A 25,515-nucleotide genomic window follows, 5' to 3' on the forward strand; every position below is an offset into this window, starting at 1 on the left:
AATTTGTCCACAGGTAAGCATAAAATTTGAAAGTTTTGACAGTTTGGCTCTTGAATTGAAATCGATTGAGCCTCTTTTTCTATAATATGGAAAGTAATGTTATTGCTTGCTAATAACACTAAGCATCATTTATGTAGCATGTTTCTAAAACAGTGTTTACAAAGTGCTTAGAAGGCATAAAAGTAATGCTTCATGTGATAAGGCGAAAGTATTCCTCTGTTAAGTGTTGCAGCAGATTAAATTACTTGCAGTGCTGTAATTTCCACCCCTCACCCTCCATTCACCCTGCCCTGGAGTCCAACAGTGTGACATTAGAAATAGGACAACTGTATTTTTAATCTGTATGGGAGCACCAATATTAAATGTCCCTTTTGCACTTTGGCAACACTTGGGGGCTGGCATGAGGTGTGTGCTGTCAGCTGCCTGGCGGAGGGACCCCATCGGCCTACTATTGAAGAGTTTCTGCATTGCTGTCATTCCAGCAGGGGGTAGCTGATAGCACCACGGAGAGGTAAGACAGTGGCCGTCTGTGCTTTCCTGCAGACTACTAGTGCATTTATAGTAGGATTTGCTGGATTTAATGCCGGTGCTGATAATGTCTTTGATGTTCTTTGTTTGCCATCTTTGGACTGTGTGCCATCACTGAAGGCCCGGGCACTGATTACACATCTGACAAGGTAAGAGAGAAAAAGGAAAAAGTTCTCGTTTATTTTAATCTGTATTTGACTCTGTTGATTAAAGTGCTCACATCACACTTGGCCTCTCTTATAATACTGGAATATTTAGACCATAACACGTACTAAAGTGTTGTTTTTTTGTGATGTGATGATGTTGCCTTTTAAAAATCGCCACTCAAGTGATACCCTCACAGTTTGTCATTATTCACATACTCACATTACACACTGTTTGCAGATGGCAGGAGGAATCTTCACCAACTTGGACTTGAACTTCTGTAACGTGGACTGCAGTAGCGTCCACCCCCTGGTGTGTCACCTGTGCCACGAGCAGTACCAGTCGCCGTGCCTGCTGGACTGCTACCACATCTTCTGTGCCCGCTGTCTACGTGGCCGCACCATTGACAGTCGTCTCAGCTGCCCCCTCTGTGGGTAAGAGGTTGCACTGTGACGCCGATCAGGAGCAATGTAAATTATCAACCTTGAGAGCAACGGAAGACTCTAATTTATGGACGACCTAAACACATGTTCTTCTTCTCCACAGTCAGATTAGATTAGAAACCGATGCTCTGCTCTAAAAACCTTTTTCTATTTTAACTTTCAAAGCAAATATATTTCCTTATATATTAACAAATATATTTCCTCACATATTAACAATAAAAATGCTGAAAAAGGTGAATGTTTAAACCAAGTTTCTCAACTAGAAATGGAAGTTGAACAGAGTGTTTTGATCTCTGCGTCGGATATCTGAGCCTGGATATCACACCTATTGCACTAAGCCATAAATCCCCAAACAGACTGAAAATATGGAGGCCAAAGGTCATGGACTGACTGTTTTGGTGTCTTTCAGACACACTCGATTCATATAACAACCTCACACAGTTTGTGTCAAGATAAAATGCGGTGATGCTGTGTAACGAGCAGGTGATTTCAAACTGCTCAAACCTAATTAAGCTGTTTAATTTCCCGCAGTAAAATCTAATTTTGCCCCTTGAATCCCCACCGAGGGTCAAACATTTTATGTGAAAAGCCAAATTTTTCCCACAGGCCCCAGTTTTGGGCAGCGTTGCTCAAAGGGATTCGTTCCACATAAGTTGATTAGTAGATTGGTTTGGTTCATGCAGGAGATTTGAGGGGAATCCCATTGGTTTCAGAGAGCATCAAGTCTCTGTGTTTTGGTTTGAGGGTGCTGCTCAGTGACCCATGGCTGGCCTGGTCTGGATGGGGCAGTCCTGAGTGGCTGGAGCAGCTGCAGGGTCAACCCAGTCTCTGATTTAGTCCTTGGCCGCCGCGCTTAGCGGGGCCGGCAAGTTCCTCTAAGACCAGTCACACAGCAAACAAAAGCATACTGGTATTTGGCACAGGTGCCAGCAGCTTAGAGCAATCAAAAGCAGTCACATGATACCAATCCATTTCATCCCTTATTAAGGAATGACATGTGGTTAACAGTCTCCTTCAGGTCTGCAGTATTAACGCTCTCCCATCAAAGCACTCAGGGATGTATAGAACAGGTCCTTTACTGCACGGCGCTCGCACCAGGACTCTTTTCTTCTGCGTCAGATACAACTTGACCCAGATTTTTCTAGCATGTGGATGAAGGAAATCAGTGATGATGAGTTTCAACGTCACTGTGTTATTCCCATAGTTACAGTATAACTGATTAATTAAGTTTTTGATACCGGGGGGAAATTCGTTTGCAGTGTGGGCACAAATGCACAGTAAAAAACATACACTTTAAAAAGTAAAAATAACAATCGGGGTAATCAGAGATGCGGCAGACACCCACAGTAAACAGAACACAATACCACACAGTGCCGCCGTTCAGTTAGTCACACTGGGAACTGCTTCAAAAAGGCAAAATCATGCCTGAAGAGCAGCTCCTGGGTTCTGATTCTGCTCAGCCACAACTATTTCCACACCTCTTTTCAAGACAGTGTTTCTGCTGAGGCTATGCAAGCGTGTTTGAATTCAGAATCATGCAGATTATATATATACAACCCTGATCGCACAACAGATGGGACGCAGTGTGAAACATAAATAAAATAGAATGTGATAACTTGCTAATCCTTTTGACTCAAGTGAAAACAGCACAAAGACAATATATTTAATATTTGACCTCATCAGCTTTATTGATTTTTGTAAATATCTGCTTATTCTGAATTTCAAACAAGTTGGGTTAGGAGCAACTAAAGACTGGGAAAGTAGTGGAACGCTCCAAAAACACCTGTTTGGATCATTCCACAGGTAAACAGGTTTTTTGGTAACAGGTGACAGTATTATGTTTGGGTATGAAAGAGGCATCCTGGAAAGACTCAGTCAATCACAAGCGAGGATGGAGCGAGGTTCAGCACTTTGTGAACACATGATTGGATAAAAGATATTAGTACACGAGCTCAGGAACATTTCTCTATGAGCTAAATGTTGTGAATTAAATATAACAATAAAATTACTTGGACAAACCGGCTGAACCACAGGTGACTTTTATCTGCCTTGTAGCTATTTGATATTAACCTGTGTTCAGGTGGATAATGTGCACGAGTCAGCTGTATAAATCACAGTAATACCAATAACAGTGCTTTTATTCATAGCACGAGGTAGTGAGAAATGAGGGGGAAAACCCAGGCAATCATTGGTTTTCTATGGAAATAAGCCTGCGGGCACACAGCCACTGTGCTCTGCTGTCTGGGCTCAGGCTGCAGGGGCCCGCTGCCTGGCAGCTACTATTTCCATCATCAGCAGCCTGCTAACAGCTGCTCACTCAAGAACCATGTAATCTAGGAATTCACTACTCTGCTATTAGTAGAGCACAATAGATCCCTGTTGCTATGAAAACCAGATAAAACATGCACATCAGACAGAGGCGAGGAACATTTGTGCAACTGCGACCGAATCAAAATGAGGCAAACAGCGTTGTGTTTGGATCAAACAGGCCTGTGTAAATAAGGTTGATGTGGCAGAAACTGGCTGCTGCGTCTGCCAGTGTCCTTTTCCACCTGGGAATAAAGCCTCACTGTACGACTGTTTCACTCTGCGGGTTAACAAGGACTGGCTCAACAAAATCAGATCGAGTTAGGCTTTTAATAAAGCGTTAGTCAATTAATGCAAGAGAAAACTGAAGGGCAACTACTCTGATGATCACTTCAGCAAAGCAGATTCAAGCAAAACGACCTCTCAAATGCGACGATTTGCTGCTTTCCTTTGTCATTCTACTCTATCGTTTTTGGGTTTTGGACTGATGGTTGGATAAAAAGAAGAATTTGAAGAGCTCACCTTGGGTTCTGGGAAATCATATTTTTTCCATTATTTCCTAATAAATTTAATTGCAGCTCAAATATACGATAATTCTACTCTGATCCAGTAGAAAATGTCAGACTTTACAAGAATCTAAATCAATAATTCTCATTGTACAGTGGAAACTGTGGCTGTTCCTCAGACTAATTATGCAGATTAGTGCAGAAAATCTGAATTTGACCGTAGAACAGAAACCTGACGTCTTTCAACATCTGCCAATTCAAAGAGCACAGCTCAACTATCAGCTTCGATAACACTGTATTTAGATGATGCCATGCTTTCAGGTGTATAAAAAGATTAATTTGTCGCACAGTGGGTGGTCCTCTGAGAGAAAAGACTTGTTTAATCAGTTAACAGAGCGCCATCTTCTGGGAAGTCACAAGAATGCAATAAAGAGCGAGCGTTTGTCTTGGAGAACAGCAGCATCCATGTTTTAATGTACATTCAGACAACTCAGAATTCCCCCACTGATTAACATACAGACAGGAACACCCGTGCACCCAGCTTCTAACTTAAAATGTATGAAAATATGAGAAAATAAGGAGCAATATAATTACACTGGGTTTTTGAGAAGACACTATCAATGATCAGCTCATTCAGTCCTTTCAGCTGCTGCTGGCAGTTCAGTTTCACTCTTGGTATCCCTCAGTCTTCATGTCATTCAGGCCGAGCTCTTCATTCTGCTCAAAGGAGCGGGTGTACCTCTCAGTGGTCATCTCAGGATCTGGTTCCGGAGCATACACGTTCTGCAAATAGCTGTTCCCTGCCGGGTCGTCCAGGATAACGTGGACATTCATTTCTCCAGCAATGACTTTGTCCAACTTCTCCCCAAACTCGTTCAGCTTCTGCACCCGATCTGTCGTGCTGCTGTCGCCGCAGATGAAGGGGTTTTTGGAGACGATCAGCTCTTTGATGTCCTTCAGCAGCCCCTCCAGGGTGGTGAACTTCCCGCTAATGGCCGCCATCCCCAGCTCAAACTCCAGCTCCGGGATGGCGACGGAGCACGTCTCTGACTTGAGCACGTCTCGGGTCATGTCCGAAGGGTCGGTGATGTGCAGGGTGATTTTGGTGCCCTGCTCCTCTGTGGCTCCACCTGATTTCACCTCGTTGGTCCGGTGGCCACAGCTGTCGCAGTTAGTGGCCATGATGATGACTTCCTTGAAGTGAGGGATCTGGACGAGCTTCATGTTAGTTGAGGCTGGTGCGTTGCACTCTGGGCAGTTGGTGTCGAAGACCAAAACCTCGCTTCTCATGGCATCCAGGTCGCTGCCAGCCGGCTCCTCGTCCAAGTCGTCTTCAGCCTTTAGTCCCAGCTGGATGTCCTGCTGGGCCGTCCGCTTGAACCAGGACACAGTGAGAGCCTCATCTTTTTGAGGGGCCACTGGGTTTTCAACAAAACTGTTGCCAGATGGATCCTCAATCACCAGCGTGAATTCATTTTCTACCTCTTTAAGCTTCCTCAGCTTCTGGATGAATTCATCTATTTTCTCAGCCACCTCGGGGTCAGTGGCTCGCCTGACAGGCTGGTCTTGCTCCAAACCTGCAACTGCTCGATCCAAGAGGCCCTCAACGGTAGAAAGTGCACCTTTCTGGGTGAAGGGAGGGATCTCAAAATCCAGCTCAGGGATCCTGGTGGTCGCACTGTCTGCTTTCACGACCTCCCGGTTCAAGTCCTTTTTTGATTTGATTTTCAGTGCGTAACAAACGCCTTGATCCTGAATCCGGCCCGCAGACTGGATTTCAGTGTTAGACCAGCTGCAGTTCGGGCAGCTGAACGAGCTGACGATTATTTCTTTAAAGAAAGGGATTCTGGTGAGAAGTAAACGTGTCATACCGTTCTGGTGGCAGTTCATACACATGCTCTCGATCTCCGTCGGCTCCCAGTCGTCGTTGTCGGCGCTAATATCCTTGAAAAGGCTCCCACCTCGCACGCTGTCCTCGGAAATAACAGACATTTTCAAAGCCGAACGTGTTTCCTTCGTGGACAAACTGTTTACACGTCCTCTCAAGTCTCGTTCAGAGGTGTCTGTGCTGGAACTTTCTAGATGACAGACGCCTCATCTGCACACAGGCTAAACATCGTGCTCAACAGCGACTTCCGCATCTTCTTCTTCTTCTTCGGTAGACGTGTTCCTGACGTCACTGCTGCCCCCTCAGGTTGTCGGTAGTACTGCAGAGAAGTCACTCCGCTGCAGGCAGTTAAATAATTTCTTAAAACTATTTTGGGATTATTTATTCATATCCTGCACTGTTGTTACACTTTTATTTTCCTGTTTTCTTACTTATTCAGTTGGAGTTTATGTATATCTCCAGTTTTATTTTACACTTTTAAAATTCTATTTAGGCTACATGATGGTTTTTAATATAAAATATGTTCTATATGTTTATATATGTTGTCCTAATGCCTCTTTATATTTTGTGCAGCATTAGATTACCTTGTAATTGTAATGTGTTGTACAAGACACTTGCCTTACTTTGTATTTTAGAAAGCAGAATATATTTTTCAGATTTGGTTTTCAGTTGTGTGGCCACATATATCTGTCCAGCTGTGGAGCGGATGCTGTATTGTTATATGAATTTTATTATAGCTGAATTGGCTTGTGGTATCAGTTTAAATTGTTCATGTGAAAATATAATAATTCAATTTTATGGATTTTTTTTTTGTCAATTTTTTATTGCTACTTGTTTCCTTTTCCTTTTTAAAAAGCTTTTCTTTGGGAAGAATACAATGGATACTTGTCAGTTTAACTAATTTGGTGCTAAATGTCATAATTTGCTCTGAACAGATCACTCAGGCTGACTGAATGTCTGTCTTTGCCACAGTTATCCATCCGTAATAAAAGGGAACAGCTCCCTCCCACCAGAGGACCGCCTGCTGAAGTTCCTGGTCGACAACAATGCGGACGCTGAGGAGACAGTGCAGTGCGCCAACTGTGACCAGGAAAGTAATAAAAAGGTATAAAACAGACCCACAACAATTCACTTTCAGAGGCTGGGTCTGCATTTTCGACACTGATGGAATATGTAGGCAAGGTGCAGACATTAGAAATACAGTAAATGTGCCCTTAGGTTATATGAAACAGGAAGTGTTGATGAGTTTAAGTGTGTGAGGATATAAACAAACAACAAAATGTTAAAGCAGGATGAATCCAGCTATTTGTGCCCTGAATGCTCCTTTGTTGCTTTAAGGGGATGGTTTGTCTTTGACCCTTAACTGTTTTTACTGAAGACAGATAAGTGCAAGTACTGAAGACACTTTTGCATCTTCTGGATGTTGAAGTCACTCGTTGTAGATTTGTTTGTGTGATCATAGCATCTTTCAAATCATTTTTGACAGCACAAGTTTACCTTTATAGAGAAATGAAACAATCCTGGTGAATATTACTGCTGTTTATTCATTCATCTCAGCCTTCAGATACTGCCACTGGAGGATTATTCTTCATCAAATATTACCTTAAACTACATAAAATACATTTTCTCCACTCCAGTCCTTTAATTGCATTCTTTATTGTGTTGTTTTCGTGCAGGACACCGGGATGATGTACTACTGTAACACTTGCAGCCAGCCGCTATGCAGCGCCTGCAGGGAGTTGACTCACAAGGCCAGAATGTTTTCTCACCATGAGATTGTGTCCCTGGCCAAACGCAGCAAAGCCAAACACAGAAAGTGCTGTGAGTACCACCTGTAATTTCCTCCTGGAGAATTACAGGCCAGCAAGGCTTTATTTCAGCAGTGTAGAAGCATGTTGCTCATGAGAGTCCCACCTGTGCGCGAAGAAAGCAGTGTGAAAGGCACCATGTTAACAGTTGGTGGCAAATGTTAATCAGCACACTTGTTTGTATTCTGAAACCTCTTGTGTGTGTTTGTCACAAACACGCTCACTGGGAAAACAGAATAATTTAACTGTGGGCTGAAGCTAAAAGGCGTCTCTGTCTCTGCAGCTCTCCACGAGGAGCCCTACATCCTGTTCTCAACAGAGAACAAGTCTATGCTTTGCATCAAGTGCTTCAGAGACATGCAAGTGTGAGTGAATCCTCTACATGCATATTATGTATGGTTGCTTCACGTTCTCATATCTTCTCCTCTACACATTAAATGAGCTGTTGTCTCTCGTGTGCCACAGGGAGAGCCGCACTCACTGCATTGATATCGAAACAGCTTACGTGCAGGGGTGTGAGATGCTGGACCAGGCTGTGCTGGTGAGAGAGTCGTGTCTGATCGTCCACACGTTTGGCTCAATGAATAATTCAAGCGCTCAGCAGCAGTGATGATATTGTGATACTATGAATTTGTATAGCTCATCACACTGCCATTTGAATATATAAACACATAAATAGGACTAGTTTTTAACAATATTTGGAGCATTTGCTGAATCAACTGAGGTCAGATACAAATCATTTTCACTATAATTTCACTGCTAATGCTGGTTTTGTAACATTGCATCAATGGTGGAAAGTAACTAAGTATATTTACTCAAGTTAAGTACAATTTTGAGGTACTAAAACTGCACTTTGTACTTCTCTTCCACTACATTTTGGAGGCAAGCATTGCACTGTTTACTCATTTATTCAATAACTTCAGTTACTACCAGTCACTTTGCAGATTCAGACTCAGCTCCACCTTTACCATACGCCACATTAAAGTAATGAACACATTCATGCATCAGTAATTATAATCTATAAATTATAATAAAATGAAAAAATTAGAATCTAATGTCTAATTCTATTGCTTGGCACTTTTACTTTTGGTGCTTTCAGTATATTTTGATATTCTGAGACTTTTACTTGTAACACTGTGGTATTGTTGCTTTAACTTAAAATTCCTAAATAGTGTTGCTTTGGTTGCTCTGCCTCAAGCTTTAATTAACCTTTAATTTGTATATTTGACCATTTGTATATTTCTGATTAAGGCTCTGATGACAAATGTGCGGCGGCGCGGTCGCCTACGTGGCCTTTCACTGACAGTGAACCTCCTCCATCTGTAGGTGGTGAAGGAGCTGCAGACGTCAGCTCGAGAGGCCATCGTTCTGCTGAGAGCGATGATAGGAGAAGTGTGTCTGAATGTGGAGGAAGAAGAGAGCGCAATCTGTACTCTGTTCAACAGCCTGCAGGTTATATAATGATCCTGATGTGATGTGTTGTCTCAGCTGTTGTTTTTCACTCAATGGAAGGAGCAAATCCTGCACGCTGACTCGAAACCACACATTTCTTTAAAGGACCAGTGTGTAGGCTTTAGGGGGATCGAATGGCAGAAAGGGAATGTAATATTCATAAGGATGTTTTCATTAGTGTAAAATCACCTTAAAGTAAGAGCTGTGTTTCTGTTAGCTCTTTATATCTACAGAGGAGGGGTCTTCTTCCATGGAGTCCGCCGTGTTGCACTACCATGTGTCTACAGTAGAGCATCATGAGGTGAAGGCGGGGTGGGTGGGTGGGTCAGACAAACACACGACTTTCACACTTGGGTTTGAGTCCCGTGTTAAACCGAACAAATTTAAACCAGAAGTGAGTAAAAGATATTCAGCCGGTTGTAATCTGCAACCTCACCACTAGATGTCACTCAGTCCTGCACACTGGTCCTTTAAACGGACAATGTTACATCTATAAAGCTTGATTCAGTACAGACGGCTGAGGGGCCCACTCTGTGTATTTGAGTGGTGTTTCATGCTGTTAAGTTTAAGAAAGTCCTCTTCACAAGAAAATGGTATTCTGTGTGAAGGGTTTACAAAAAGTTATATTTTGTACATGCAGAACAAAAAGATGGACAATGACTCAACCAGACTGACAACAGAAAGGACAGAAGGAGACAAAGAGCAGCAGTCAGATAAGAATATAAGAAATCACCAGTAAATCTGTGCTGATTTAAGCAGGAACACGTTCCCTCTTCAGTTTCAGGTGCGCAATAATGCCTCTGACAGTGTTTCTCAAACTTCATCTGTCATGTCAACAGCCAGAAGCTGAAAAAAGTTCAAGCACTCAACAAAGAAACGATCCAAGTGGAACATTAGTGAGATAAAGGTCAGCATGTTAGCGTCTGTAAACACTTTGTTTATTTTACTCCTGGTCGTCCACGGCCCTCCTGCAGTGGCCCTGCGCCCCACTAGGGGGGCCCGATCTCCAGTTTGAGAACCACTGACCAATACCATGGAATAATGGAATAAATAGGCGTGTTGCTTTAACAAAGCTATTCTTAAAACTTCTAAAGGTTAGTGGCTGAATAGCAGCTGAACATACTGTGGATCGATCACAGTTTAAATCTGTTCAGTGTAACTGCTGAGTGCACTGCAGACGGCAAAGAGAAAAACAGGTTCCCAGAGTATTTAGGGCCCAGTTTCATCGCTGTGGTTCAATTAAGATCGAGGGTCGGTCAGGCTTTTCTGGACTGGACAACAAATTCAAAATCAAAGGGAGTTTGAGAGAAAAATGGTTTCAACAGTTTTTTCCCATCGTGAAAACTGTGGGACATCGACTTAATGGAAGTCTTAATCATTTAATTATTCTTCTTTTGGGACCAAAACGATTTCATTTGGTGTCTGATTTGCACTGTTCCAGCCATTATTGAAGGAAAGAATACGAGCGTCACCATAACAGATGATTCTGAACCATAATAATTAACAATTCAACTCTTATACAGCAACAATGAAAACTCAGTCAAACGTACATTAACCCCAAAGAGTTGAAGTAAAGAGACAATACATGAAATAAACAAGTGTGTCAGAACGATCCAACGTGGCTGTTGGTTACATCTTATCATCAAGGCTGACTCGTTTTATTAACCACTGTAAGACTTAACATCATCATTTCGGACAGACAGTAAAGCTGCATCTTCAAATATGTGGTGGACTTTTATCTGACTGCTCCTTTGTGCACCAAATTATTAGATTTACATGTTTCTGAAACACGTCTAGTCCTCCACAAAGAGTCGAGTCCTCTCTGACCTCAGTCTGAAGTTGGTGCAGTCAGTCGCCATCTGCACTGTTTGGCCACTGGATGTCTCTGTTAACCTAACAGTGAGCAAAGAGCGCATGTTCTCTGCATACTGAACAATCCGAGAGAGCAGACGCCACACGGTGGAATTTACAGCAGTTTGTTCCCTACAATCTTGAAAACTCATTAGGTATTAGAGAGCTCAAGGCCATTTTCACAGCAGTGTGAGGAATAAAAGGGGGTGTTTTCTCTGTTCTCATCTGACAGGAGAAACTAGCAGAGAGGAAGAAGATTCTGCTGAAAGCTGCTCAGAGGTAAAATAAAATATAGAAAGATTCACAGTCATTATGTGAAAATGCTCTTTTGTTGCCACAGAGCTCGCCTCACAGTATTTACCAAACTGAGCGCTTTTATCCTGCTGTCGCCGGGTCACTTGATAGTTTTTCCGTTTTATCATGCTGCATTGTGTTCAGGGTGATGAATAGCTGCACCCTGTTTGTTCTGGAATAATCTCTCTCCTCGCCAAACACATTTTCTTGGGTGATTTTCATTTTAACAAAAGATTTGGTGCTGAATTAAAAACCCCTTCAGTGGGATTACAGGTTTCAAGCCTGTGGTTGCAGCTTGTGCCTGAATCCAATCAATGAAACTCAAGTATGCAAATATACACAGTATGCAAATGACAAACTTTCTCAGGTAATATCAACAGCAGTAAGAGCTGCAGGAAAAGCTGGACGCAGTCTGTGCATTTCCACCAATTTAAAGGAAAGCACAGCACCATTAGCACCTTTAGCACCTGCTGTCAGGCCGACTGACAAATGAGCAACTTGTGTCTCTTGCAGCAGCCTTTAATGTGGCGTTGAGCCATTTTCAGCACTACACTGTCCTGAGGATCGTAGCTCTTATTTTTTCCTGGCAGCCTGCTATGACTTAGTAACTGCTTGCTTGTGCAGAAATAAGACTGTAAGATAATATAAAAAAAATACAGAAATTACTTTGCAGAAACAGGATAATGACAATACCATTAATTTAACATTAACTCACAAGTATCCAGCCACTAAAATGATGAAAAACCTTACATCCCCACAGCAATCATTAAAGTTTGATTTAACGCCCTCCAAGGTTTGCAGTTAATTAGGCTCTAAGATCAAATTATTGTACATCAATGACATTTTACCTAAGATTAATGACTAATGTATATTTGATAAATGACGTTTGAGTAGACGCACATTTTGTGTTTCATCTCCGTCTCTGTTTTCTCTGTGAGTCTGCAAACTGCCATTTACGAAGCAGCAAGGATCCCAAATGACAAAATCTGGATGAGAACCGTTTCGGAGCACTTTTCTTGTTCGCTGTGCGCTCCGTGTCCACGTATGCACGATTGAATGAGAGCAATTTCGTGCATGTGAGTGAGTGTGTCGGGTTGCACTCTGTGGGGATCTTTAATGAGATTTTTTTGTGCCCAGTGTCCTCCATCTCTCTCTCTCTCTCTCTCTCTCTCTCTCTCCATTGCCTGGAAGCAGTCCAGTGGCTGAGTTCCCGGAAGGGTGTTAAAGGCTATTTATGTCAGGCTTTGTGTGTCCGGCCTGCGTCTGTGTCTGCATGTTTGTTGCAGATAGAGAAGACAGATAGATTAGCTGCTGCAAATATGGAGCATGTTGTTTGTGGTTTTGCCTCCTGAGCTGAATCCTCTGAGAATTTCTGCGGGCGTGGATGTGAAGGTGTAGCGTTACGTGTGTGTGTGTGTGTGTGTGTGTGTGTGTGTGTGTGTGTGTGTGTGTGTGTGTGTGTTTGCAGTCAACATGAGGAGAAAGAGAAAGCACTAAAGGAGCAGCTCTCACACCTTACTGCCCTCCTACCAACCCTGCAGGTAGAGTACAAGAAAGACCTGATCCAAGAGCCAGTAAGAGAAACCACAGCACCGACAGGATAAAGGATTATCGGCAAATTATACTCAAAGTATCAAAAATAAAAGTACTGGTTCTGCAGTAAAATGTAACTGATCTCTTTATTAAGCCTGACATTCAGCAGTGTTTAACAGTTGGAGACAGTTTTAAGTACTTCATATACCAGCCAAGTGATTGAGCCCCTCCAAAGGGGTCCTAGATAATGGTGAGGGGTCGTGAGATGACTAATCACACAATTTCTCTTCCTTTTTTCTCTTTTTTGATTGTCTTTAATCTGTTCTTTTTTTTCTGAAATATCAGATAATTTATTCTTGGGGTCCTTGAACAGTTGTTCCAATGAAAGTATCTGAGAGGCTTAAAGGGGAAATCAGTCTCTGGTGAGACGCTACCAAGTTGTAGACGTCTGAAACATGACCAGGAGTCAAAAAATGGTTTAATCTTCAGATTATCATAGATTATCATGTGTTTTTTTTAAAATATAAAATTTTAATTTGATCTGTCAGATCAATGTTGTAAAAGTACAATGATATCATGTGGAGTAGAAGAAATTTCCTGCTAAGTGTGCGGTCAGCTGTGGGATGAATTTAATACCATGTAATCTGAATTTGTGTCTCGTGTTCCTTGTTTGAAATCTAACTTTTAATCTGTGATGGCTTCAGGTTCACCTGGTCACCTGTTCGGCCTTCTGCAGCTCAGCCAACAAGTTTGAGTTTTTGGACATGGGTTACGTGAGTACAGCCTCGTAAAACGCGAACTGTGTTTTATTATTATTGCATTTCATGAATATTTTAGAAAATATGCATAAAGAGTCAGAGCGCTGCAATACAGGATCTGAGTGTAGAGGAGGGGGGAAGTGAATATGTAACCCAAAAAGAAGAGAAAATAATAGACAGAATAAAGATAAAAGGATGAGTCACTGCTTACGTGATGCGGGGATGACACATTATCAGTGAATCTCTCCGCATCCTGTCCTCTGTTTCTACACCACAAAGCTCAAAGTTTGCTCTGAGGAAGTTTACTTACTGAGAGAGAGGTTACAGTATTAACTGGACTGAGCTGGCCTTTCATTGGAGGCTGTCCGGAACGTGTCTGCGAGGTCAAACAGGTCACTGAATCACACCCGCATGTTCTTGCTTACGCAGCAACTCATGGAGAGGCTGAAGAGGATTGTAAAGCTCCCTCATCGACTGAGACCAGTGCAGAGCAGCAAAGTGAGTATGAACAGGCTTCACGCAGAGCTGGAACAGGTTACGTTCAGGGTGCGATCTGCTGCAGGCTTCTGATTAGTTGTTTCATTTGTTCCAGATGCAGTTTCTCCTTTTTTCCTCTGTGGCACGAAAGCCCAGAGCTATTTTTTCTAGTATGAGAGTTGAGTTCAGCCCCTTCTAATAGGAGCTTTATTCATTTATTTATCAGGGATTAACATCAGTATAAGAAGATACCACATTGATGAAAGGAAAGCAGAACTCCTTAAAAACTTCATCCAAAATGATACAGTGGCCTTAAAAGTGGTCAGTTATGAGTTTTAAAGTTCATTCAGTGTTAATATTGAGCTTAAAAATCAAGATCCACTTCACTCCAGCCCCAGAAAAGACCAGTGGTTATTTTTCAGTGGCAGTGTGGTGCTGCTGACAGCTCCGAAGTCACTGAATGTTAAAGATTTCCTATAGTGAGAGCAGATAGATGAGTATTTATGGATATCATATCAGTGAGTGAAGCAGTAGTAAAGCGTGCAGATAGCTGGCCGTCAGTCGGTGCTGTGAGGTGTTGGACCTTCAGCCTCTGTGGCACAGACTCCAAACCAAAAGGTATTTCTGTGTTTGGTGTTTCCTCGATGGTGCAGAGCACTTTGTCCGTCACTTTGCTCTAAAAGGTCCCACAGATGTTCCACAGGCCTGAACGATCACGCAGAAATATCATTTTCATGCCTCTCAAACCGTCCATGGAGGCACCTGCTTCTTCATGTTCCTCTCCTCATTCATTCAGCTTCTTCCTTTCACGTCTTACCTGAACCTTTTGTTTTACTGCACAAAATACAAACTTACAAAATCTTTCAATCGCAAACAAGTGCCGTTGTTTTGGTGTTTTGGTTACATAACACCCGGGCTGTTAGTATCATTTTTCAATATGTTAGCATTAGCACATGTTTTATGTGTATGGGTGGGATAACATTTTGTAAGTTTTCTTCTTCTTTTCTTAATCTTATTTATTTAATTTCAAATGATGATATAAATCACAAATATGAGAAGAATAATTATAATGTCTGTTGTTATTGTTTTTTATGCTGATGTTATTAGGTTTTTCTTTCTTTCTTTCTTTCTTTCTTTCTTTCTTTCTTTCTTTCTTTCCAACCCAATCACCATAATAACTGTTGGCATTGCACGTTCCTCCAAATCACAGATATTATGTTTAATTTTTTTATGTTATGTCGTGACAACGCTGTGGTCCAGGTCTGGTTATGTTTAGGTGCAAAAACACTTGCTAGGGTTTGGAAAAGATCATGTTTCGGCTTAAAATACCTGGTTTAGTCGCCACAAACATGGCTGGAAAATATCCAGACGTCTCGTTAAAATGTCACAAACTGGGTTCATGCAGTCGGCTGTTGTTTGACACCATCGTCCCCTCCACCCTCCACTGCAGAATCACACAATTTCTTTATCTTTCTCTAATTATTTCTTCAGCCCAGTTAGGAGCGCTTTCTGTTTTTCATAGAGAAAATAAGTGTTATAATACAAAAGCATGCACATTATTTCAGATGTATACCGGCCTGTCTGTCCTCCATTAGATCAACACAGACTACAGAAGTGAGTTCGCTCGCTGTCTGGAGCCCCTGCTGCTGCTGGGTCAGCGCTGCCTTCCTTCTGTTGCCGGATCTACAAGTGTTGCAACAAGGTGAGATCGTTTACCTGCATGCACGCCATCCCCAGTGATCCCCTATTCTAAGATTTCATTTTGACGATGAGCTTTCACTGCCTGAATATCACCATGGCATCATTGGGATTCTTCCAAGAAATCAGAAAAGTCTGGGCAGAAAATTTCACACTTACGAAGGATCCAAACTCTAAATCCCCAAATGGTTTGCAAGTGCAGATGGTAGACAGCGATGACTGCAGTGAGCGGAAAGGAGGCGCCATGCTGAGTCCCGCTATGGCAGTTATTCTGTCCGTCTGTAAGCTCTGTGCACTGATACGTTTGTGTAATTCACCTTGTTGCACGGGGGCTGGGAGGGAGGCCTTCGATCCTGTTTGTGTAAGCTCTGGTGTTCCTGCAGCCGGGCCGGAAACACAGCAGACAACATGACGAGATGCACGACTGAGTGTCGATACATGGAGGTGTTTTCATTTTTAGGTCTCGTTTTTCTTAGAAGTAAAGCGTCACATTGAATTTAGTTGCAGTGAAGCTGAAGAACTAAATACCTGAGAGCCCTTTGATAATGCCGTGTAGTCTTTTAAGTTCACGCAGTAGATTCCTTTGGGAATTATACCAAATCACCAGTAAGCACAACCTTTATTTAAACGCCCATCACTGCTCAGAACAAAGAGGCTTGTCCCCCTCCACGTACACACACTCCCCTGACCGATTTTTTTCCACATCAGTGTCTCCCAACTGTTCGCAGGTCTTTAAGCCCACCCACTAGTGCCAACATACTGACAACTCTCTTTTCCAACTTGCTTAGCCCCCTGCCAGCGCAAGATGCAAAGTGGGCAGGGATTGGTGGCCGGCCGGCTGGCACTATTTTTATCATAATTTCACAGAACTCTCCAGGATTCATCTGGAAGTTGGCATGCAGGAGCGGTCGGGCCGCTTTGTTCCAGGGCGCTGAGGTCACAGCTTTAGCACGGGCAAAGTCTTTAATTGGCGTCAGTGATGGGAGGACAGAAGCTGGCTGTGCAGAGGATGACATGCGTGTGGCAGAGAGAGAGAGAGGGCTGTACATGTTTTAGGCAGGTCTTCTGTTGCATCAACACTGGGCAAGAAAGCAGGAGTAAGAGCCTACCAGACCACAGGTAAATCTCTGTTTTATGTGCAGGTGTTGCAGTTTATTTTTCTTGTGGAGAAGAGTCTTCACCTGCAGTGTGAACCTGGCATAAATTTAGCATTTATAGTTGCATGTCTTCAGTATTTACAGTGATTATAGTGAAGGCTCCAGTGTTCCACTGACTGGATTGTCAGTGTTGGATCAGGGGTAGAGTCGCATGCCGGCTTTCTGCTCTCTTTAGTGAATCTCTGTTGATGCCATCGACACTGTAAGATGACAGTCGTTACACAAGGTGCTTGACTCCGCAGTCTTCTGTGTCCACTCCATATTTCAGTTCACAGACGGAGGAGGAAATGGGTTTTTCCTCACCATATGGTCGCTTCAGAATGCCGCCCACACCGTGTAGCCTGTTACTCACTGTGACTGAATGTGTTGTTGTGTCTGATACATCCTCAGTTGCTGTCTGAAAGCTCCTTCCCGACTTGTCAGCCGCTAACGTGGGACGCAAACCGGGCAGGGACTGGTGGACGGCCAGCTGGCTGGCCCTACTTTTATAATAATTTCACAGAACAGAAGTGAAGTTGTGCAGCCGACTTCTTTCATGCAACTGATGCTGCTGCTGCTTTAGCACTGACCATGTCTTTAATTGGCTGTGTTGAGACTCTGGATGCTCACAGGACGACATTCACATGAGGGGGATGTAGTCACACCCAGGTTATTAGAGAATGGCTTCAGGGCAGTTACGCTGTGCCAGGCGTGAAGCCAAGACCCCGGTCCTGGATAAATCCAGATAAATGCATGTTTATCTTGTTGTGCGGTTGTGTGCGGTACATAACATACTTTCACACTCTCTGTGAAGGTGTTGGTGAAGAGATGTGAATGTTTTGAGTGACAGCAAGTGTACTGATGTACTTCACACACACACACACGCACATATATAAATATATATTTTTAATCAGGAAGGTTCACTGAGATCAAGATCTTAAGTACAAAACCAGCAGAACAGATGCAGATATGAAGAAAAGGGACTGAATATTTAATTTGACCTTTTTCAGAGCTGATTGATTTTCTCCTGAAACATCTTCATGTGGTTACTTTTAAACATATTAAAACATGAAGTCAGACCGCCAACAGTCACAGCTCTGTCTTACATTTTTCACCATTGTTGTATTTATAAGAATAAAAACAGAACTTGGAGAAATAAATGTCAGGCAGGTCAAAGGAAGTGAGTGTTCATTTGATTTAAAAGAAAAGTTTGTGCAAACATTTGACCTCCTTACACACCCGCTAACGCACAGATGGAAACTGCCATGGAGGTGCACTTGAGCGGAGCACTCAGCTCCACTGGAGCTGCTCCGAGGCCGGCAGCAGAAGTGGCTGCACTCAGAAACGTCCGCGCATTAACGCATGTGCCACGTGAGAATCGGTTTTATTGGCTGAGAAGGTCACTGCACAATGCAATATGAAGCAAAAGGAAATGTGAAAAGTAGAAAATATGTCTGTTTGGATAAGACGGTATATAGAAGAAGGATATAGAGTTGTATCTGTATCTTGATGATTGATGATTGAATGAGTACAATGATGGAAAGCTCTGGAGGCCAGCAGCAACTGGTACAAAGAAACTAGATTTAAAATAGTAAGAAAAGTGCATTGGGTTGTTTTGAACACACTGTACTGTATTATAATAATATCTGTACAGTCAAATTCAATGTATCTAATATGAGGCTTTAATCCCCCTGTGTCATGAGAGACAGGGATCAGCTGGACGTAATGTTTTGTTAATGGAGACTAATGTCATCAAGCACAGTTATTGGTGACAGAATAAAGGCAGCCATGACTTTGCCCCCGTCACCTCAGGCACCAGTCCCCGCTCTCCGTGTCTTGCCGCTCCCCGTCTCTCAGCGAGATGCCCCTGGGTTCCGTGCTGGGGCGAAGGCCCACTTGTCACCGCAACATCTGCACCAAGGTCCTCCTGGCCGAGGGGACGGAGACGCCCTTCACCGAGCACTGCCGCAACTATGAGAACACCTACAGGGTGAGTGCTGCGTGTGACCAGAGATGTGGATTTACAGCTCTGACCGTCACCTCGTGCTTGTACCCAGAACGTTTGAACAAGGCTTTGAAGAGCAGTGTGTACTCACAGTTTGAGCTAACATCAGCGCGCAACATTCTCACAATGACAATGCTAACATGCTGATGTGGAGCATGTTCACACCTTACCTCAGCATGTTGCTAACAGTCGCTAATTAGCACTAAACACAAAGCACAGCTGAGGCTGATGGGAATGTCTTGCAAGAATTTGATCAAATTGCAATTTTAACTAATGATTGCAACTGATGAAAAGTTATCACAGTTCATCTCGTGGGAATCATGAATGTGTGAATCAAACATGGCAGTTCATCAAATAGTGCTGAGATACGTCAGTCAGGACTCTTCCTCCTGTGGTGAGGAGCCATCTCTGACCCTAAAACCATGGAGAGCCAGTAGCATGATTTCCTTCACCTGCCATCTGCACACCCATCAAATCTCTGCTGCCTTAGAGACACTGAAACAGCTCTTCAGTGTCACGTCTTATGCGCTGTGTGTGTTTGCAGACTTTCCAGACGGAGATTCAGAATCTGAAGGACCAGGTCCAGGAGCTGCACCGAGATCTGACCAAGCACCACTCCATCATCAACACGGACAAAATGGGAGAGATCCTGGACAGATCGCTGCACATTGACAGCCAGATATCCGCGCAGTACTCCACTGTGGAAACTATGAGAGTCATGTTTGAAGAGGTGCGTCAAGTGATACCTTGATGGTTTGACCTTTAGCGCGTACCTGCCTCTGCCAGGCAGCTCTCACAACAAAAACTTTCTACATTTGTCCTCAGTCAGATCCTCTAGCTGCATACTAACAAGCCTGTTTTCACCCACTGCCTTAAATTTTAACTGCTGGGAATCCAAATGGAGGGAAAGAAATGTCGAGGTGTCCCACAAGTCGAATGACTGCGCTCCATATTTTATTTCATGAGAATCAACTTTCCACGTTTTCCTCGTAGGTCTGGGATGAGACTTTTCAGAGGGTCACTAATGAGCAGGAGATCTATGAAGGTGAAAAATTCAATTTATTTCTCCAACATTTTACTCGTTCACATTTTAACGTTTTTATACTAACGTAACTGTCTTCGTGCGCTGATTCCAGCTCAGCTTCATGACCTAATGCAGCTGAAGCAGGAGAACTCCTACTTGACCACCATCGCCAGGCAGATCAGCCCTTACATCCTGTCCATTGCCAAAGTCAAAGAGAGGCTCGAGCCCAGGTATCGTAATCACAGGATATATGTCCACCTGCTGCCGTATTGGTTGACTGATGACGGTGATTGGAAGGAAATGGAGGCTGCTGGTTGATGTGACGTACCGCTCTCCAAAGTCGGTGTAGCTTTATTTTCCTTTTAAACAATCATTTGACTTATAATAATAACCAAGGCTAAGACATTAAAGGACACCACTTATTAAATTTGTTTTTTTTATTGGCAACAAATCTCATGAAACCAACGGCAGATTATTTGTTCTAACCAGTACGCTCTGTGTGGCTTCGACCTCGGTGCCACAGAGCTTCATTGTTGTCCAAAAATGATTAAAAACACATCACTGAGCCCTGCTGTTGCGCTGGGTGACGTGTTCCTTCATTAACATGAACATGGGCACTGAGGTGATCTTAACTCACTGTTCTGCTGCGGTAAATACTCACCGGAGCAGCAAATTTGTATTAATCTGGAGCTGAAATAGTCTCCAACAAATGCACTGTTTACACCTGTTTGCATAGTGTTTGCGAAAATCTACAGTGAAAAGCTTTTCTAGGAAATTCCTGAGCCTTTTTTGCAAATGAAAGTAAATATTTGTGATTCATTTTTAAAGTTTAGAGCCACAGAGAGAGCAGAGAAGTCAGAAAGTGTTAGGAGATAAACACATTGTTGGTTTTGTTCTTTAATAATTTAAGAGTAACACTAGCTTTGTCCTTTGAGAGCACTGACAGCTAAAGAAATTTGACGTATTTCAAAATGCGTTTTTTAGGTTTCAGGAGCATAAAGAGCAGCACGACGACCGCACAGAGACGATGCTGAAAATCTATGAAGACAGCACAATCGCTAAAGACAGTCAAGACAGGTACTGACACACACTGCACACAGCTGTGGGTTTCATGTTCCCTCTGGTTGGATTGTAACAAAGAGCCTGAGGTGTCCGTCATGGAGGAAAACACTTTCTGTTTGGTTTTATTTGCAGGAAACAAAGTATTTTCAAACACTTATGATCCCAGAAGTAGCCTGGTCCCAAATAGTTTAATAGCCTGGTCCCAAATACAATCCCATTTCCAAAAAAGTTGGGACGCTGAGTGTAACGTAAGTAGAAACAGAATGTGATGATTTGCAAAACATTGAAACCCCACATTTAACTGAAAACAGCACAGAAAAGTTGGGACAGCGGCAACAAAAGACTGGAAAAGCTGTGAAATGCTAAAAGCAAACAGCTGGTGGACCATCTCACAGCTAATCAGGTTAACTGGCAACAGGTGAGAAACATGACTGGGTATAAAAAGTCAAGGTGGGCAGGGGGTTCACCACTCTGTGACACGCTGTGCGGGCAAAAATTGAAAGAGATGGAGATTTCATTGTCTACAGTTCATAATGTCATTAAAAGACTGAGTTCATTCCACTGTCAGAATGACAGCAGTCGCTCTCCTCGGCTCCCAAACACTTCGTTAAAAGAAGAGGTGATGCAGCAGAGAGCTGAGCACGACCCGACTACTTCGACACATGTTGCAAAAACAGTTAAATTTCTCAGCTTGTTGTCTTTGTGCTATTTTCAGTTAAACATGTCAAATCATCACGTTCTGTTTCTGGTTACATTTGACACTCTCCCAACTTTTCATGCATCATCATTCAATAAGTTTGCACACACGCTGAGCAGCTTTGGCTTCTTTGAGGCCATCAAACGTTTGACACGCACACTCCAGCACTGTGAGGGGATGCGGCGGCGTCATGGCAGGTGTACTGCTCAGGGCTGAAGGAAGCGCAGTGTCGAGTGTCAGAACTGCAAGCAAGTGGACAGGCGTGTTTCAGACAGACGCTGAACTGTGTCACCTTAAAGAACAGGCCCAGACCTCGAACAGCTAGCAGCAGCATGATATTTAACCAAAGTGTTTCCCATCAATATAATAACATCTCTTAAATATGTGTTCATTCTGGGTAAGGCACCTCATTTATTTTGTCTTTGCAGTAACAACCAGACCTGTGTCACAGACCAGGACAGAGACAAGAGCAGCCGCCCGCTGATCCTGGACTCGGGGGAGAGCTCTGTCAAGAGCAGTCGTTCAGGCAGGCAGCGGGGTCCCACGGAGCCGTCCGGCCACAGTGAGATGCCTTCATAATCACCATGTCATTTGATGTCTGTCGCCCTCTCCCCTTCCTGCTCCTGTGCATCAACGTGCCTTAATCCAACCTTAACAAGCCCGGGTTGGTATGTGACTTCATCTGCTGTCCAGATACTGTACATAACATTTTCTCAGCGGCGGGGAGCAGCCAACAGCTCCAAGGTGAGCGCTCGGATCGACACCAAGTGGACGCCTGGACATGAGGTCAAAGACTCAGTGCTGTCGGCCTCTTTGTTCAAAACGGATAAAGATGAGGAAAGCATGAAGAGTTGCTTTGGTGTTATTTACTGGACTGCTTTAGTGAGAAAACAGAGTGAACAGTATCTCATTTCTTGGATTGCCTTGTGTTGTTCTGTCTGTGCTTTGGCTGTTAAAATGATAAGTACGCTGAGAGTGTGAATTATCGCTCTGTCTTTTTTTTCCTCCCGTGTGTGTGGAATTGCTTTCTGCAGGATCCATTCTTTGCATAAAACACTTTTTTTTTTGGGCTTTTTTTCGGGGAGCTGGAGGCTGATGATGGATGACTGCCCAGGTCCGATTCCCCAGAAGACTGTTGAACCGCTGCGAGAGCGCAGATGGAACACAGCAAATGCAATGATGTGTGTGTCATTCTGGGTGTCGGTGTAGGTCACATGTTGATGTGTGTCATGTGTAGCATCTCATGCATCAGTCTCCTGTGAAATGAGGCAGTCTTTTCCTGTCGGCACTGGGGATTCCCCCCCCCCCTTCCTGCAGTTTCCACAGCTCCATGTAAAAAGTGGAAAGGCTAGAATTACAGAGGTGTGTGAATGTAACTGGCCCTGGCTTAACCTCGATCTCCTGCTAGTTTTTTAGACTCCACGCTCATCCTCAATATCCCAGCCGATCACGGCGCTGCAGAAATATATTCCCCTTGGTTTGGCTCTTGACTTCAGCGCATGTCAGCGTCTGCAGCATGCTTTAAGGTGCTCGTCCTGCAGGAAATCAGCAGGTAACTCTCCCTCTCACTTGCTTCCCACCTCGTCCTCTTCCTCTTTATATATTCCTCTTAATGAATCAGGTGTTTCAAACTGATGCCTTGTTAAAACTGACAAGAAGTAGACCATAGTGGTGTTTACCCCACTGCAGCAAAGGCGGGGGGATCGAAAGGAGCTGCCGTATATCACCAGAAAAAATTTGAATTTGAGATGATTTCAGGAGATAGTGTTGCTGACTCTAAAGGCTTTTATCGAAGGACTTTTTGCCAAGAAAAACAACATCTCTGAGAAAAGCTTAGCACGCAGGAGCTACTCAAGGTGAAACCTCCCCACCTGCTACCAGCACACACACACGAAGGGCCCCTATTCTCGGCGCAGGTAAGGATGATAATGAGGAGCGAGACTGATGGCTTCAGCGCTCAGAAGGAGAAGGTTATTTACATTACACAGCCAGAGCTAAAGTGGGTTTGTTCAGAGCCGCCGCTTTACAGGAAATATTGGGGTCATGCTGGCCTTAAGGAACAGTCCTGCTCTGCAGAGGAGTCAGGGGTGCAGATTCATTAAAAATACATTTGTGACAGCAGAGTAACAAATGGCTGTGCCTCTGCTCTGGTCCTGTACTCCCTCCCCGTGGTCATTCATCATCTGTACTCATCGAACTACCTGGTCCATGCTCACTGTTCATTATTCTCTCTCTCTCTTAGTCTCTGCTGGGCTCCCTCACCTCCCGCTCGAGGGGGGAACAAATCCGAAGGTTATTTCACTCCCAGAAAAAAAAAAAACGTTATTGTTTTTAGAGGCACATTTGGAGGCAAAGTTCACGGAGAGATGGTTCTCGTTTGTTCAACAATTAAGACGGGACACACCTTCGCTCCGCTGGCTTTACAACAGCTGCCGGAGCACACCGTGAAAGAGGAGCTCTGCCTCCGAGGCTTCGTTTCTTCAACCCTGAAAGTCTTCAACACGCAATTGAAAAAAACATTAAAGACAGAGGAGGAAGATAAAGATAAGATAAAATGAAAGTTTAATGATCTCTATGGAAAATTGGGTCACTGAAGAAATAATAGAGTGTGACATTAAGAAGGATACAATTAGAGCAAATAGAGCAGATTTAGAAACCACAAATGGTTATATAATGAGTGTGAAATATACAGCTAAGAGTCTTAATTACGCCGCATGCAGAGCTGAAACGGGCTCCAAAGATTTTACAGAATAAAGACAGATGCACATGTGAAGGTGTCTCGATAGACTGTTGAATTTGCTTTATGGATTGTGGCTTTCAAGTAAGATGAGAACATACGGGGCGATTACAGAAAGGAGGATTAATACAGTGACTGGAAAACATGGATTTTCTGTCTCGAGAACAGAAAACTCAAAAGTCTGTACAGAGTTATTTGCCTGCTCGCCAATAGTTGGATGTGAAGGTTGATACCACTCTTGTGTCTGTTTGGCCAATATGAAGCTACAGGCAGCAGCCGGCTAGCTTAGCTTAGCATAAAGACAGGAAACAGGGGGAAACAGCTAGCCGCCTACCAGCACGTCTAAAGCTCATCAGGCTAACTGAAGGAACACCTTCAGGAGACAACAAGCGGCGTCTTTTTACAGTGTATTTTTATTTCATTTCTAGCAAATAAAACCAATCACTCCCTCGTCAAATGGCGGGGGATTTGTTGGCTGCGGTGGACTGGAGGGTAATTGGAATCAATTTTGATGCCGTTATCGCCGGTGACAGATGCACGAGGCCGCGGTGTGAAAAGGTCAAGGGTTGAAAGAGCCCTCCCGGGGGACTCGAGGAGCTTGAGGCATAAAAATGTCATCCCCGAATCAATTTCACATATGAGCACTGGTTTGATCTCTGAGGAGTTTGAGCATGACTGTTTCTTGTAGTTTTGTAGGTGAGGGTTAAGTGAGATGTTTAAGATAGGAAGGCTGTTAATCCAGCACTTTCTTTGCTGAGATCTTCCCATCCAGGCCTGGAATTATTACTTCTGTGCACCTAAAAGTCAGTTAGAGACATGTGAGTCAAAGCTTGTCAATATTCTTGATCACTCACTGCCCCCCAGTGCTGTATAATTAACCCAGGAGTCATAGCCAAGGGTTTTCATGTGACCCCAGCTGCTCGGAGGGTCATATTTTCACTCCTGGCCTGGAAGTGAGTCACTGAGAAAACGTGCTATTTGCATTTTTTTTTTTTGTTTGTATTTATTTATTTTTGCAATGACATTTTAGGGGTCAAGGCTCAGTATGAAAGTTTGCTCCGAGAGAAGGAAGAAAGGAAACAGGGAGGACTAGTGAGAGCGAAATATTCCATAACAACAAATAGCCTGCGGTGAATAAAAATGGTCAATAAAGCTTATTTGACTTTG

At 43.4% G+C, this 25,515-nt stretch overlaps 2 protein-coding genes across 2 annotated transcripts; one reads left to right on the forward strand and one right to left on the reverse strand.

The window, feature by feature from the left end:
* Nucleotides 1-382: 382 nt before the first annotated feature.
* rnf207a (ring finger protein 207a) lies at nt 383-24,381 on the forward strand. The gene is made up of 19 exons (XM_076743243.1): nt 383-511; nt 649-677; nt 913-1,106; nt 6,789-6,921; nt 7,493-7,637; nt 7,908-7,989; nt 8,090-8,165; nt 8,951-9,076; nt 11,160-11,206; nt 12,690-12,762; nt 13,459-13,527; nt 13,942-14,010; nt 15,585-15,691; nt 18,636-18,813; nt 19,373-19,558; nt 19,822-19,873; nt 19,965-20,082; nt 20,837-20,929; nt 22,040-24,381. Exons 3-19 carry the CDS (start codon nt 913-915, stop codon nt 22,188-22,190), a joined length of 1,899 nt encoding a protein of 632 aa, XP_076599358.1. The 5' UTR covers nt 383-511; nt 649-677; the 3' UTR covers nt 22,191-24,381.
* On the reverse strand, nt 2,787-6,059 carry zpr1 (ZPR1 zinc finger). Its single transcript, XM_076743254.1, has one exon. It carries the CDS (start codon nt 5,918-5,920, stop codon nt 4,595-4,597), a length of 1,326 nt encoding a protein of 441 aa, XP_076599369.1. The 5' UTR covers nt 5,921-6,059; the 3' UTR covers nt 2,787-4,594.
* Nucleotides 24,382-25,515: the final 1,134 nt, after the last annotated feature.

The sequence above is a fragment of the Chaetodon auriga genome, chromosome 2 (genome assembly GCF_051107435.1).
Source record: "Chaetodon auriga isolate fChaAug3 chromosome 2, fChaAug3.hap1, whole genome shotgun sequence".
NCBI lineage: Eukaryota > Metazoa > Chordata > Actinopteri > Chaetodontiformes > Chaetodontidae > Chaetodon > Chaetodon auriga.

Excerpts from the sequence above, each read along its gene's own strand:
- zpr1 (XM_076743254.1), bottom strand. The coding sequence starts at position 5,920 with ATGTCTGTTATTTCCGAGGACAGCGTGCGAGGTGGGAGCCTTTTCAAG.
- rnf207a (XM_076743243.1), top strand. The coding sequence starts at position 913 with ATGGCAGGAGGAATCTTCACCAACTTGGACTTGAACTTCTGTAACGTG. Across the intron at positions 1,107-6,788 it reads CTCAGCTGCCCCCTCTGTGG|TTATCCATCCGTAATAAAAG; the intron begins GTAAGAGGTTGC and ends TCTTTGCCACAG. Across the intron at positions 11,207-12,689 it reads CTGCTGAAAGCTGCTCAGAG|TCAACATGAGGAGAAAGAGA; the intron begins GTAAAATAAAAT and ends GTGTGTTTGCAG.